Here is a 13,419-nt window from a genome sequence, read left to right on the forward strand (position 1 = left end):
AGTCAGTGCCGACCCGCTTTCTTTTAAACGTTGACTTGAGAAAAGTGCTTAGCCCAGAGTGCAAGCAGGGAGACGAGAGAGCTATCTATTAATTACAGTGCTCATTAACAGTGACGGGTACAAGACAGCAGATGCAGAAGGGAAAGGATGAACTAGTTCAGGCTGGCAAGAGGGACATTTTTTCTTCTGCTAGTTCTTGAGGAAAAGACAACACAAGCAGTAAGATAATTTCATGAGTTTCACCTTCCTAGTTCCTTGGTTTATATGGGGATTTTGAGATTGCTTTCCTTTAAAAAAAAAATACTATCCATTCCAAGTCTTTCCCTTCCTCCTCCTCCCCTTTTGGTACTTGGCTCTAAAAACAGCTTTTGGGAATATATTTTAAGTGCTCACACCAAATTGAAGCTTCAATTACAGCCTGAGGTTTTAGGAATCTACAAATGGGAGGAGGTAAAGATCCCAAGAAGGAATTTGTGCAATAATTAAATGTCTTCAGATTTCTATCTGCAGATTTCAACCCAGGAAGGTCAATGGATCCACTTGACCTTAATCGAAACTAGTATTGTTTATCGAGTGTCTATAATGTGCTGAACACTGAACAGTCTCCCTCATTTGACTCTGAGCTCCTTGAGGTCAGGGATCGTGTCTACCAACTCTGCAGACATTATAAACACCACATTATAAATACTAATCCTGTCCTCCCACTGACTTTCTCATCACAGTAAACAGCACCACCACCTTCCTGTCTCACAAGCCCATAGCCTTGGCATCATTAGCCTGTCCTCATCTCTTTCTTCTTCAACTCATATATTCAGTCTCTCCCCAGATCCTGTCAGATCTATCTTCACAACACTGCTAAAGTAGATCCTTTCCTCTTCAAACGGCTACCATGTTAATACAAGCACATTATCCTGTCCTACTTTGATAATTGCAAGAGCATCCTTCCACACCTCCCTGCTTCCTGTTTCTTCACACTTCAGCCAAACTTCACTCTCCTGCCCGGATCATCTTTCTACAAAACTGTTCAGTCAATGTTTCCCCACTCCTCAAAAACCTCCAATGGTTGTCCATCCATCTGCCTGCCCCTGGCCTGAAACACCTTCCCTCTTCATATCTGACAGACGATTACTCTCCCTGCCTTCAAAGCCTTAATCAAGGGCACATCTCCACCAAGAGGCTTTCCATGACTGTCCTCATTTCCTCTTCTCCCACTCCCTTCCCTGTCACCTTTGCACTTGGCTTTGCTTCCTTTATTCACCCATCACTCAGCTGCATGACTCTTATGTATTTATATTCATTTCTATCTCTCCCTCCAGATTGTAAGCTTGTTGTGGGCAGGGAACATGTCTACCAATTCTGTTATATTGTTACATTGTACTCTCCCAAGTGTGGAGTACATTGCTTACGCCTTCCCTTCTGCCTCTGCTGTCTTGTACCCATAAGTGTTCGATAAATGTGATTTGATTGTTTAACATGGTAAAATAAATTGATAACTACTGGTTAGTCTCTTGGAGATCTCTGCATAAGGGCTAAAAGATATTTGTGCTAAAGACTGGTGAATCATTACATTTAGATTTTTGTGGTGGGTTTTTATCCAACCTAGACATGCGATCAATCATATTTATTGAGCATTTAGCGTGTGCAGAGCACTTGCACTAAGCTCTTGGGAGATGCAGTATAACAAATTTGGTAGACCCATTTCCTGACCATAATGAAACAAATGTAAAATTTTACCTGATATGAAATTTTGCATCATCTTTGCACTTAAGGACGAATTTTCCATTATTAAATGACTACAATGAGGCAGTTTTAATATGAAACAAAGTATTTGGTGGATGTTTTTCCTTTGTTTCCAAGTCAGATCAATAAAGCATACAGTTATGTTTATGGTAGCATGCTGACAAACAGTAATTACTAAGCAGAGCAATCATCTCATTCAGGCTCGAGAATACAAAGTTTGCATCTGTTGGTAATGTAGGCAGCTTCAAAGAGTGGGGGAAAATGTGAAAAATAAAATTATTGGAATGAAACTGACTTTGAAAATCACTGACTCCTTGGTTGGCAAATTTAAATTTGGGAGTCTTGATTTAAAAGTGGGGGTGTGGGGGGAGAAAAAAATTGTATTGGGGTTCTTTAAAGTTTTTTTTACAGCTGGATGGAGCTTTGAAGCTCTATCATGCCCTTTTGCTGATTTGCCTTCATGTTGAACAAGAGGGATTGACTAATGAGTGGATGAATGATGTGTGGTACCTAAACCTACAAAAAACTCGAAGAATTAAGTCTGTAATACATGAGTTTTTCTTTCTCTCCCTTTCTCCTTTCCCATTTTCTTTCCTTCTCTCTCTCTCTCTCTGTCTCTCCCCCTCCCCCGCCCATTTTATTCTCCCCTCTCCTTTCTCTTCCTCTGACCACCCCCCAACCCACTGCAGGCTTCTCTGCAGAATGTCAAGCAAAGATCGACACATTGATTCCAGCTGTTCGTCATACATCAAGACGGAGCCCTCAAGCCCTGCCTCCTTAACAGACAGCATCAACCATCACAGCCCCGGTGGCTCATCGGACGCCAGCGGGAGCTACAGTTCAACCATGAATGGTCATCAGAATGGACTTGACTCACCTCCCCTCTACCCCTCTGCCCCGGTCCTGGGAGGCAATGGGCCTGTCAGGAAAAGATACGACGATTGCTCCAGTACTATTGCCGAAGATTCACAGACCAAGTGTGAATATATGCTCAACTCCATGCCCAAGAGACTGTGTTTAGTTTGTGGTGACATTGCTTCTGGGTACCACTATGGGGTAGCTTCGTGTGAAGCCTGCAAGGCCTTCTTTAAGAGGACAATTCAAGGTTAGTAGAGTTTTTTGTGTGTTTTTTTTTCAACTGCCCTTGGTGATGGGGACACTCCTGTGGCAGGCTAGGTAGAGGATTTTTGTTGTAGTTGTTATTCCTGCTGCTCCTTAGGTCATAATTTTCATATTCATGAACTTATCTTGGACCATCATGTTGGACCAAGATAATTCAAAATGGACTTCCCAATGGGGGATTTCCTTAAAACAACTTCACTGCAAAATGGATGTTTGATGGATATCTCTCTCCCTTCCATGTTTAGCCCCTAAGCAGAGGGAGAATCAGTTATAGAATTTATTGAGCTCCCACTGATCACAAAGTATTAATCAGGGAACCATGGGGATAATAGGTTACATAGGTAATGAAATAAATATGAAGACTAGACTTATTATGTAAAGGTATCAGACAAGCAATGGAAAAGAAAACAAAAGTCATAGTTAAGTCACCCTGTCAAGCCATTTTACATTATGTATGTATATGTGTACTGAGTCAGTCATGGTTCATTATTGAGTGCTTACTGAGCCCAGAACACTGTAATAAGCATTTGGGGGAGTGCAGTATCTGTGGCGGTATTCAAATGCGTACAAAGTGCCAAGCACTGTACTAAACGCTGGGGTGGTTACAAGCTAAGCAGACTAGACACAGTCCCTGTCAATGGGACTCACAGGCTAAACAGGAGGGAGAAAAAAGGTTTTGAATCCCCATTTTTGGATGAGGGAGTTGAAGCACAGAGAAGTGGTGACTTGCCCTAGGTCACACAGCAGACAAATGCTGAAAATGGGATTAGAACCCGGGTCCTCTGACTCCCAGGTCCATGTTCATTCCACTAGGCCACACTGCTTTTCAGTATAATAGAGTTGGTTAAATTGATCCATGCCCACAAGGAGCTTACTGTCTAGAAGGGGATACAGAATCAAAATAAATTACAAATAGGGAAATAGAGGGTGGGGTTAGTGGCTTAGGGATTTTAGATCCAATTGCATAGGGGAACACAGAAGGGAGGGTGAGTAGAGTATATGAGGGTTTAGTCAGGGAAGGCCTCTTAGAGGAGTTGTGATTTTAGGAACACTGTATTAGGCATTTGAGAATATACGCAGAAGTAAAACTGTGTTTATCATCTAATGATGGAGGATAGTAGACATAAACGATCGAATATATATGTAAATGACTAAGAGCACAGATTTTAATGGTGAGCAATAATAAGCAATTGATAAACAATGTAAGCAGTTTAATTGAAATCAATTATAAAGAACCCATACAAATTGATCCTTAGTTGACGATACTGGGGATTACTCATCATATTGTTCCTTTAAGCATCAAGGAGCTACCATTAAGGACAAGATACTGGCTAAGGTAGACCAATGGTCTGATCCAGCAATAATAATAACAATAGTTATGATTTTTGTTGAACATTTACTATGTATCAAGCGCTAGTTTAAGTGCTAGGGTAGATGCAGATTAATCAGGTGGGACACAGTCCCTGTCCCACATGAGGCTTAGTATTTAAGGGGGAGGGAAAACAGGTATTTACTGCCTTTTGACAGATGAGGAAACTGAGGCTCAGAGAAGTTAAGTGACTTGCCCAAGTCACAGCAGGTAAGTGGCAGAGCCAGAATTAAAACCCCAGTCCTCTGACTCCCAGACCCGCCCTCTTTCCACTACACCACACGGCTTCATTTTACACTGGAAATGATGCATGGTATCAATACATAGATTGCACAGAGGTTTGCATTTCATACATGATTATTTTAAGTCACTGATACTTATGAATGCTTACTTCCCCTCAAAGGAAGATCTTTGGATTTAGATTTGCTATTAATAGCTTAGGCTCTTTAAATGTACTGACATTTGGCCAGTTTATTCAAATTAGATTTCTGTTGATGGTAAACCAGAAATGTAATGATTAAGCACTATTTACAAAAATACAGTGTGCTGAAATCCTACCAAAGCTTTTGCTGAGTAAGGTGTACGATTCAGGCATTCATGAATTGGGTTCATAAATACTCCACGCCCACAGACAAGAAGTTTCTGGAATTGAAAGACTGAGACAAAGATGTCACTTTTGAGATTAGCTCTCTAAACTCCCCCAACTGGCTAGATATACAACTGGCAGCTGGGCAGAGATTTCACCAGGGCCATCCTGCTAGCTACAGGATGGCCTTATAATCCTTAGCCCCAAAAATGCAGTGAGGCAAATAAAGGGATTAAGTTGTGAAAGTGGAATGTAATAATTAAAAAAATAATTACAAGTAATACTGGAAAGATCTCCTCCAAATGGCTAAATGCTCATAACGACAGAGCCTTCGGTGAGTGATAGGAACAGTGAGTTTCAAACATTATAAAATGATCAAATCTGGAGCCTCAAGGGGTCAAATCGGTCAGGTTTACATTTAGATTTAAACCATCCACAGCAAGTACTTGCCTGCCACACTTATAGCTTTCTGGGGAAGGAGATTCTCTTGTTAACCTCTCCTAGTTATAAGGTAACTAGTTTTTCCAGGACTTACAGAGGAGTTCTTTCACCCAATCTATTCTGGTATTCTTCTTCACTTGACTTCAGTGAAGGGGCATATCCATTGGCAACTGGCAGATTTTGGCTGTAAATTCAACTTGAGAGTTCATCCTATTTATTAGAGATAAAATTTTGAACTGGATTCTTGGTCAAATGTATATCTAAAAGTCTAGTAACAGAACACATTATCTAGAGCCTATCAGAAGTAATGAGACATTCTGATACTAAACTAAATTTTAGTTTAGTTTCAAAATCGAAAGGCAATTACTCAGATTTCAGCAAACAACTCGAAAGGCATATTTTATTTATTGAACACCTCCAAGTTATCATAGAAAAGCTTTTGAATTAGTTCAGTACATAAAAGTTAGGCAAAAACCAAGCTTATATTAAATGGTATCACTTTTTGGAGGCTCTCACTTTGGTACACTATGAAAAACAGATCCAAATTGCAATTCTATTACCTTTCTTATTAATTTTTCTTTTTATTGGAAAATTCACACCAAAGTAGGCTTTATGAATAAAAGGGACTGGCCTTGTGCATCGTATTCATAGCCATTTATGTCCAAGAAAAAGCAACAGCTTTTAAAGATGAGGAAACTGAGGGTCTGAGCAGTTAAGTGACTTGCCCAGGGCCACACAGCAGACAAATTATGGAGCTGGGGTAAAATCCAGTTCCTCCGGCTCCCACACCATTACTCTTCTTGCCAGACCATGCAACTTCTTGGGCCAAAACGAAGTGGCCAGGGTAGCTATGGCAATCTTTGCTGCCCCAGTTTGCAAGCTATGCGAGATGTCCTAGAAGTGTTCTGTATCATCATCGTCATCACCAGTGGCATTTATTAAATGCTTCCCATGTGCAGAGCACAGTACTTAGCACTTGGCAGAATACAACAGTGTTGGTAGACACATTCCCTGCCCACAACTAGCATACCCAGTTCTACTAAAACACAGAGGTTGCATTCTTGCCAAGTTTTATGTTATGGAAAATTTGTATTCTAGTACGCAAGGACTTCAGCACTTCATGTTCAAGCTATCTCTTCAGAAACCAGTGTCCTTTATCTGAACAGGCCCCATTGGGCAAATGTTCCCTGATTCCCTATCAGCATTCTAGCCAAAACGTAGTGAAATTTGGCATCCTGACTGAACTGGGTGTACTAAACTTAGTGATATTTTCAAAACTGCTATTTTGATTCTTTGAGCTATTGAACTGGCCCCAATTTTGCTATTCAGCAACACAACTGGTTTTTCGACTGTGGTTTTTCTACAATCTGTATAGTTCATTTCCATAGTCAGTCAAATTTATTACATTCATTGAATGAAGAATGTTATACTCGGCAGCTGGAAGAATTAACAAAGGAAAAAGCAAGAACTAGTCCCAGCTCCCAAGGAATTTACAGCGTAATAGGGGAAAAGGGAAAAGACAATTTCATGGACCTGCAAATAAATTTAAATTGCACATGATTGAGACATAGAACACTAACGTTCTGTAAGAGTGTTAGCAATGAAATACTTACATAATACATAGAAGTGTGTGTGCATAAATTCTTGGACAGTGTTGGGAATGGTTGGAATGGTAAGAGGGAGATGGGATTTATTTGGAAAGTGTCCATGGAAAAACTGGGTCTCTAGTAGAATTTTCAGGATGAGGAGATTTCAGCGGTGAGAATGTCCCTTTTGGGTTATAGTCAGTCAATCAATAGTATTTATTGAACACTCGTGTGGAGAACACTTTACTAAGCATTTGGGAAAGTACAATGCAACTGAGTTGGTAGCTGTAATCCCTCACCACGAAGAGTTTACAGTTTATAGAGGGTAACATCTTAAAGTCGATTAGAGACAAGGGGACATACTCTTGTGAGGCTGAGTTATCATAATTCCTAAGGGGTTCATAGCCATATTCATATCAATGTAGAAGGGAGGGAAGATAGGGGAAATAAAGGGTTTAGTCTGGGAAGTCTGCTTTTAGGAGATATGATTTTTAGAGCATTTTGAAGATGGGGAGAGTAGATACAAAAGGGAGGGAGGAAGGGAGATAGAAGCATTTACTCTCAGCCATCCAAACCATCCTAAGAGAAGCAGCATAGTCTAGTGGATAGAGCAGGGGTCTAATGTTGGCTCTGCCACTTGTCTGCTGTGTGACCTTGGGCAAGCCATTTAACTTCTGTGTGCCTCAGTTACCTCATCTGTAAAATGGGGATTAAGGCTGTGAACCTTCTGTGGGATAGGGACTATGTCCAGCCTGATTAACTTGTATCTACCCCAGTGTTCAGTACTGTGCCTGGCACAGAGTAAGTGCTTAATAATTACCATTTAAAGAAAAAATAAGCTTCACCCCAATGTGTACCGATTGTCAGGCCAATTGTTCTGCAAATCTGGGCACACTGTACAGTAAACCATTTTTTATAGCATTTTAATTTAATCAGCAAGTTAATCAGAATAGCAAAACTGGTTATGTAAATTAAGATAAAGTGACATTTAGAACTGAAAACAAAGTTTGGTCTTGGTTGCACGCAAGCATACCTGGCTTTCAGAGGTTAAATTATATGTTTCTCAGTTGTCAAGGATATGACCTTTCTTCAAGGAAAGAAAAGCACAATAAACTTTCAGGATTCCCACCACATTAAGTCACTGAATATGGTAGGACATTAAATATATTACCATATGGTATTTATTGTTGATATCTGTCCTTTATATCCCAAGGTTTCAGTCCCATTAATGCATCTCAGAACAAACTAGGTAAATATTTTTAAAAACAATTAAGACCAGGTCTGCATCAGATGAACTTTTACTTAGGTGGGTTGGGCCAATAAAGATATCTTTCCCAATCCTAGATAATGAAGGAATTAAATCAAAGATGTAGTAAGTTTCATAAACTTGGAATCTTTCTAAGACTCAGCTTTAATTATGACCTTCAGCTCACTGGGAGAAGCAGTTGTTTATTTTTGGACAAATGGACTACTATACAGTGAGCTTTTATTTTTAAACGTTCGTGCCAATAATGATTGAATTAGCTTTCACTCGGCTAACCTGCATAACGGATATTCCTCTAAACCCCAGAAGTTCCCCATCTCTACCCTATTCATTTTCAGCAGTTTAGATGGAAGGAATAGTAGCAAATAAGGTTTCCCAATGCCTAGATTTCTTTACTATATAAAATGAATCACAGTGTATTATGATGAAACATTTTCCTCAGTAATTCAAAGTAAGCTATGCAGAACTGAAGAATTTAGAAACATTGTTTATGTTAGTGTAGATGTTCTTTCAAACCTGTATTCTCATTTAGTATCAGGCTTTCTACTGGAATCCCTGTTTACATCTTCTGCCCTATTCAATCAATTATGCACTACGATACTGAATCATTTCTTACCTCAAATACCTCCAAAGGCTACCATTGCTGAGTATTTAATTGCTGCTCATTTTCAGCTTCACCATAGCTCTCACTCTTTGCTCCCAAGCTATTCCCATGACCATACCTTGCCCTTGACTGTCCTGTCTTTGACATCATTAGTCATACTCTTTTGCCTGAAGCTCTCCCTCTTCAAATCTGCTAATATTATAAGCCTTTCAAAAACCCCACCCTCTTCAGTAGAGAGCCTTTGCACTTGTTTGGATTTACTTCTATGCTACTTGCATATTCTTTTTTTGCTTATTCTATTTTTGTCGATTGTTTTGCCATTTCTTCCCATGGAATGCATACTATCTGGATCTTCTTGTCTCGCTATGAACTTGAAGACCCCTGAAGAGAAGGGACTATGTTTGCTACTTTTTATCATATCCTAAGCCCCTGGTAATGTGCTGTGCACACAGGTGGTCATCAGTATTTACTGAACGCTTACTGTGTGCTGAGCACTGTACTAAGTGCTTGGAAGAGTACAACAGAGTAGGTAGACACGTTCCCTGCCCACAGCGAGCTTAGAGGCTAGAGGGACGGTAGGCATTAATATAAATAATTTATATATAATTTATAGATATGTACATAAGTGCTGGGTGACTCAGGGTGGGGCAAGTATCAAATGCTCAAAGATCACAGATCCAAGTGCATAGACTGTGCAAAAGGGAGAGGGAGCTCAGGAGAAGAGGGCTTTTTGACACAACTTTTTTTAATAAAAATGATACTTGCAGCAAAGTTAAGTGTGGACCGGATTCAGGAGAGGTTGGAGTCAGGGAGGTTAGCAAGATGACAGACAGTTGCAGTAGTCAAGGCAGAATGCTTGGATATGCATGGTAGCAGTTTGGATGGAGAGAAAGGGTGGATTTTAGTGGATTTTAGGTCATGAACAAATACCGATGATGAGGAGGCAGAGGCAGAGAGAGAGAGTGTGTTAATGGATTTATGGGTATATCTGCTTTTCCAGCTCTATCATTCCTTATCCAGGCAGGGAATAATAATAATTATGGTATTTGTTAGGCAGTTACTACTCGCCCAGCACTGTTCTAAGCTCTGGGGTAGATGGAAGGTTATTTGGATACAGTCCATGTTCCACATGGGCCTCACAATCAAGGTACGAAGGAACAGGCCCTGGAGGAACTAGTGAAAGGAAAAGATCCAGGAACACTGTTGGATGAAGGAGATGGACGGGGACATGTCTACTTACTCTATCGAATTGTACTTTCCCAAGCACTTAGTACGGTGCTCAGCATCTATTAAGCTCTCAATAAAAACCACGAATTGGTTGAGATGGCTGTGGAAATTGAGACTATAGGTCGGAGAGAAGGTGCCTTGGTAAGATATTGGTAAAGGCCGGAAACACCAAAAGGGAAGGAGTAAGGTCTAAGCCAGTGGGGATTTCAGTGAGGTTAATCTGACTGGCACTTGGTCAGTGGGTAGAGTATGAGAAGCCTAGAACGTTTTCTGAATTTCTGTGAAACTGTTGTTTAAGCATTTCATTGGAACAGGCTGCTCTGAGACTTAACCTCTTGGAAATCTTGCCCTTTACCTTCCTATAATTGAACACAACTGGTTTTGACGGGACATTTGAATCTGAAAGTAGTTGTAACCCTATATCGGTGACCGGATTTCAGCATAACATTGGTAACAGTGTCTCTATCCTTTGGCGGTGATGATAGTAGGAATTTGTTGTCTGGGAGTGGTGGTGGTGGGGAAACATACTGTACTTAAAAATTGGGATAGGAAAATCAATGCAATCTTTCAAAGACACCTGGGAGAATTTGGTAGTTACCGCTGCTCAAGTACTGAAGATGCCAAAATCAGCATAAAAAAGGAACTAGTTTTTCATCCCAGTACACCTCAACCCCTTATCTTCTTTGGTTTAAGACAGTCTTCTTACTAAAGTTTCTTTGTCTTTGGACTTAATACGCATTAACATCAAACCACCTTTTATTTCCCAAATGAGACTCAGTGATGGGGACTTGCAAGAAAATATCAAATTAGTTGAAAGGGCCTGAAAAGTTGCTGACAGTGATTCAGATCTGGGCACCCCTCCCTTGTAGATAGAATTTAATACACTGACCCTATCTTTTTCTTTTCTTAAATATTCCCCCTTCAAACAGCATTGTCCCCTTGTCTGTAAGGTTAGTCTCTAATCTCCCTTTTCAACCCATTCCTCTGTCTCCTCTCATAAATATCACTCTTTATTCACATAGCATTCTCTCTACAAACAAAACTTCTTCTCCACCTCTGGTGTCTAGATTTTGTTCTCTGCTCTTTCAGACAATTCTGTAGTACTCTCTTCATTTTCTGTTACCTCCCCCTCTCTGGCATTCTGGAGTTACTTGGCACTCTGATCTGGTGATGCCAGCAAGGTCCAGGGTTCTTGGAAACTGGTTCAGGGAGGCAGCGGGCTGGGAGGGAACAGCCGTGGACACGAGTAGCACGGGTATGACAGTAGGGAAGGAAAACATTTACCTCTGCTCATTTAAACTGAATGCCGGAGGGAAAACTTGAGTCTGGTAGGGGACAACCTAAGTCCAGGGGGAGTTAATCATTCTCGTTCAAAGGCGACTATTTTCATCTTCTCGCACAGAGTGAGGTCTGTATGACTCCACATGCACCAAACAGGAAAAAGCTTTTATTAGAGCAAGATCAGCAGGCTGGATCCACTGCCTAGGAAATCCACAGTTCGTACTGTATTTGGGAGCAAGTGTAGCTGTCTGAAATTGTGCACCCTTTTCTCAGGAGAAATGTTTTAGATTAATGAACATTTCTTGTTCTGACCAGCAGAAGTATTTTCCATGCTTGGTATTTACTTAAGCTAGAAACTTTATTGCAACTTTAAAACAAATCTCTTGTGGTTGCTTAAAAGTGTCAAACTGAGTGAAGTATAACATATTGGTCAGTGTTTACTAGTGGACCTGATTGAGGTCAAATAAGTCTGTGAATGGCTACAAGCTTTCTCCACAAAGAGGAGACTTTTTGACTATAAGTTAATATCTGTGAGTGCACACACAGTGCTAGGTGCTATGTTAAGCACCCAACTAGCACCTAGTGTGATCCGTGTGTCATGTATGCTTTAGAAGCCACGCGCTAGAATGACACATGCATCACCCTTGAAAAGAACGTCAAATTGTAAGTAAATGTAGACAGCATTCCTCAGAAGTCCTCTTTTTCATGAAACTAGTACTTGCGGAGAAATGAATTGCCCTTCACTCCAGCGGTGCTGAATAAAGTACGCTGACATCTTGTATTATGAAGAATGTGCCCAAATTTCAGTCCAGGTCCTGTCACTCACCAAGTGGGTAATAGACCCCTACCTTTGGCCAAGATGCCAAGAGCTGCTATGGAAAGTCCACAGCATGGCAATTATTACTACTAATTCAGCAGCAAAAATGAGTGGCAGTCACTGCCCTGCAACTCTGCCACTAATGGCTGTTTCTGCTTTGGCTTCCGGTCTGTAGTCTGCTCCCGGGGACTTTCTGGTATGACAGGAAGTGGCACAAGGATGCCCACACCAGAAATATCTGGGGAATACCACCTCTCAATGGAGCAGGGCTAATGGCTGTGAAAGCTTCTTGCAGGCGGCCACAAATGAGCAGTGGAGGAAGAGTCACTGCTCAGTTGCTTCTTCCACTCGCTGCTGCTGTGAGTCAGTGAATCCCATACAGAAGACCATCAGAGTGTGCGAATCTACGACTGTTTTGTCTTTCACCCCTTTTCCTTTCTCTCCATTTTTCCCATCCCTTCCATCTTTGCATGTATTTCTCTCTCTCTCTCTCTTTTAATGGCATTTAACTGCTTACTATGTGTCAGGCATTGTAGTAAACACTGGGATTGAGAAAAGCTAATCAGGTTGGACACAGTCCATGTCCTATATAGGGTTCACAGCTTTAATCCTAATTTTACAGATGAGGTAACTGATGCATAGTGAAGTTGTGACTTGCTCACAGTGACAATGGGCAAGTGGTGGAGCTGGGATTAGAACTCAGGTCCTCTGACTTTCAGGCTTGTGCTTTCCACCAAGCCAAGTTGTTTCTTCCTCTGTGTGTGTGTGTGAGAGAGAGAGAGAGAGAGATGGAGAGTGAGAGAGACTTTGTCTCCTATTTCTGGGTGTGCATCAGCAGATGCGGACTTCATCAGTGTATACAGATATCCTTTTGCTTTCAGAATTTTCCTAGGATCCTTCTGGGCCATACTCTGTCAGTTCATTGGCCTTCTTCTTTTCAAAAGAAACTAAGCTACTTCAGCCTGACTAGAGTTGATGGCAATCTATTTCACTTCCAGACCCCCTTTAATAATAAACATAAAAACGCTTTTCTTCTTTTCATTAGTATTTCTAATTTAGCCCACTCTATGCCCACCCTTCCACAATATCTAATACATCGATATTTTATCCTTTCATTACTATAGAGCTATTTATAAATTCTATCAGCTAATGGGTGGATTTTTGATCACTTGAGTCCACGTGTCTGATTCCGTGTTTTTCCACAAGAAAGTTTTTGGAAATTCAGTGGAAAACCAGCACCAGCTTGACCCACTTCTGTCATTGTTCAACCAAGGCCCAGGACAATCTAGGCTAGTCTTGGGATTTATCTGTATTCACTTAAGTAACCGAGGCTTTTATTTCCACCTTTAGTTGCAAAACGGCCTCAACTTTTAGTTGCCAAA

General features: G+C 40.8%; 1 protein-coding gene across 8 annotated transcripts in view; it reads left to right on the top strand.

The window, feature by feature from the left end:
• ESRRG (estrogen related receptor gamma) overlaps nucleotides 1-13,419 on the top strand; it is a 465,100-nt gene that overhangs the window by 327,435 nt on the left and 124,246 nt on the right. For all 8 annotated transcript variants that reach the window (XM_029047306.2, XM_029047310.2, XM_029047308.2 and 5 more), the window contains one exon: nucleotides 2,430-2,845. In XM_029047306.2, the coding sequence (XP_028903139.1) occupies nucleotides 2,443-2,845 (403 nt within the window). In that variant the 5' untranslated portion in view covers nucleotides 2,430-2,442. The remainder of the gene's footprint in view (nucleotides 1-2,429; nucleotides 2,846-13,419) is intronic.

This window comes from Ornithorhynchus anatinus, chromosome 19 (genome assembly GCF_004115215.2).
Source record: "Ornithorhynchus anatinus isolate Pmale09 chromosome 19, mOrnAna1.pri.v4, whole genome shotgun sequence".
In the NCBI taxonomy this organism is placed as follows: Eukaryota; Metazoa; Chordata; class Mammalia; order Monotremata; family Ornithorhynchidae; genus Ornithorhynchus; species Ornithorhynchus anatinus.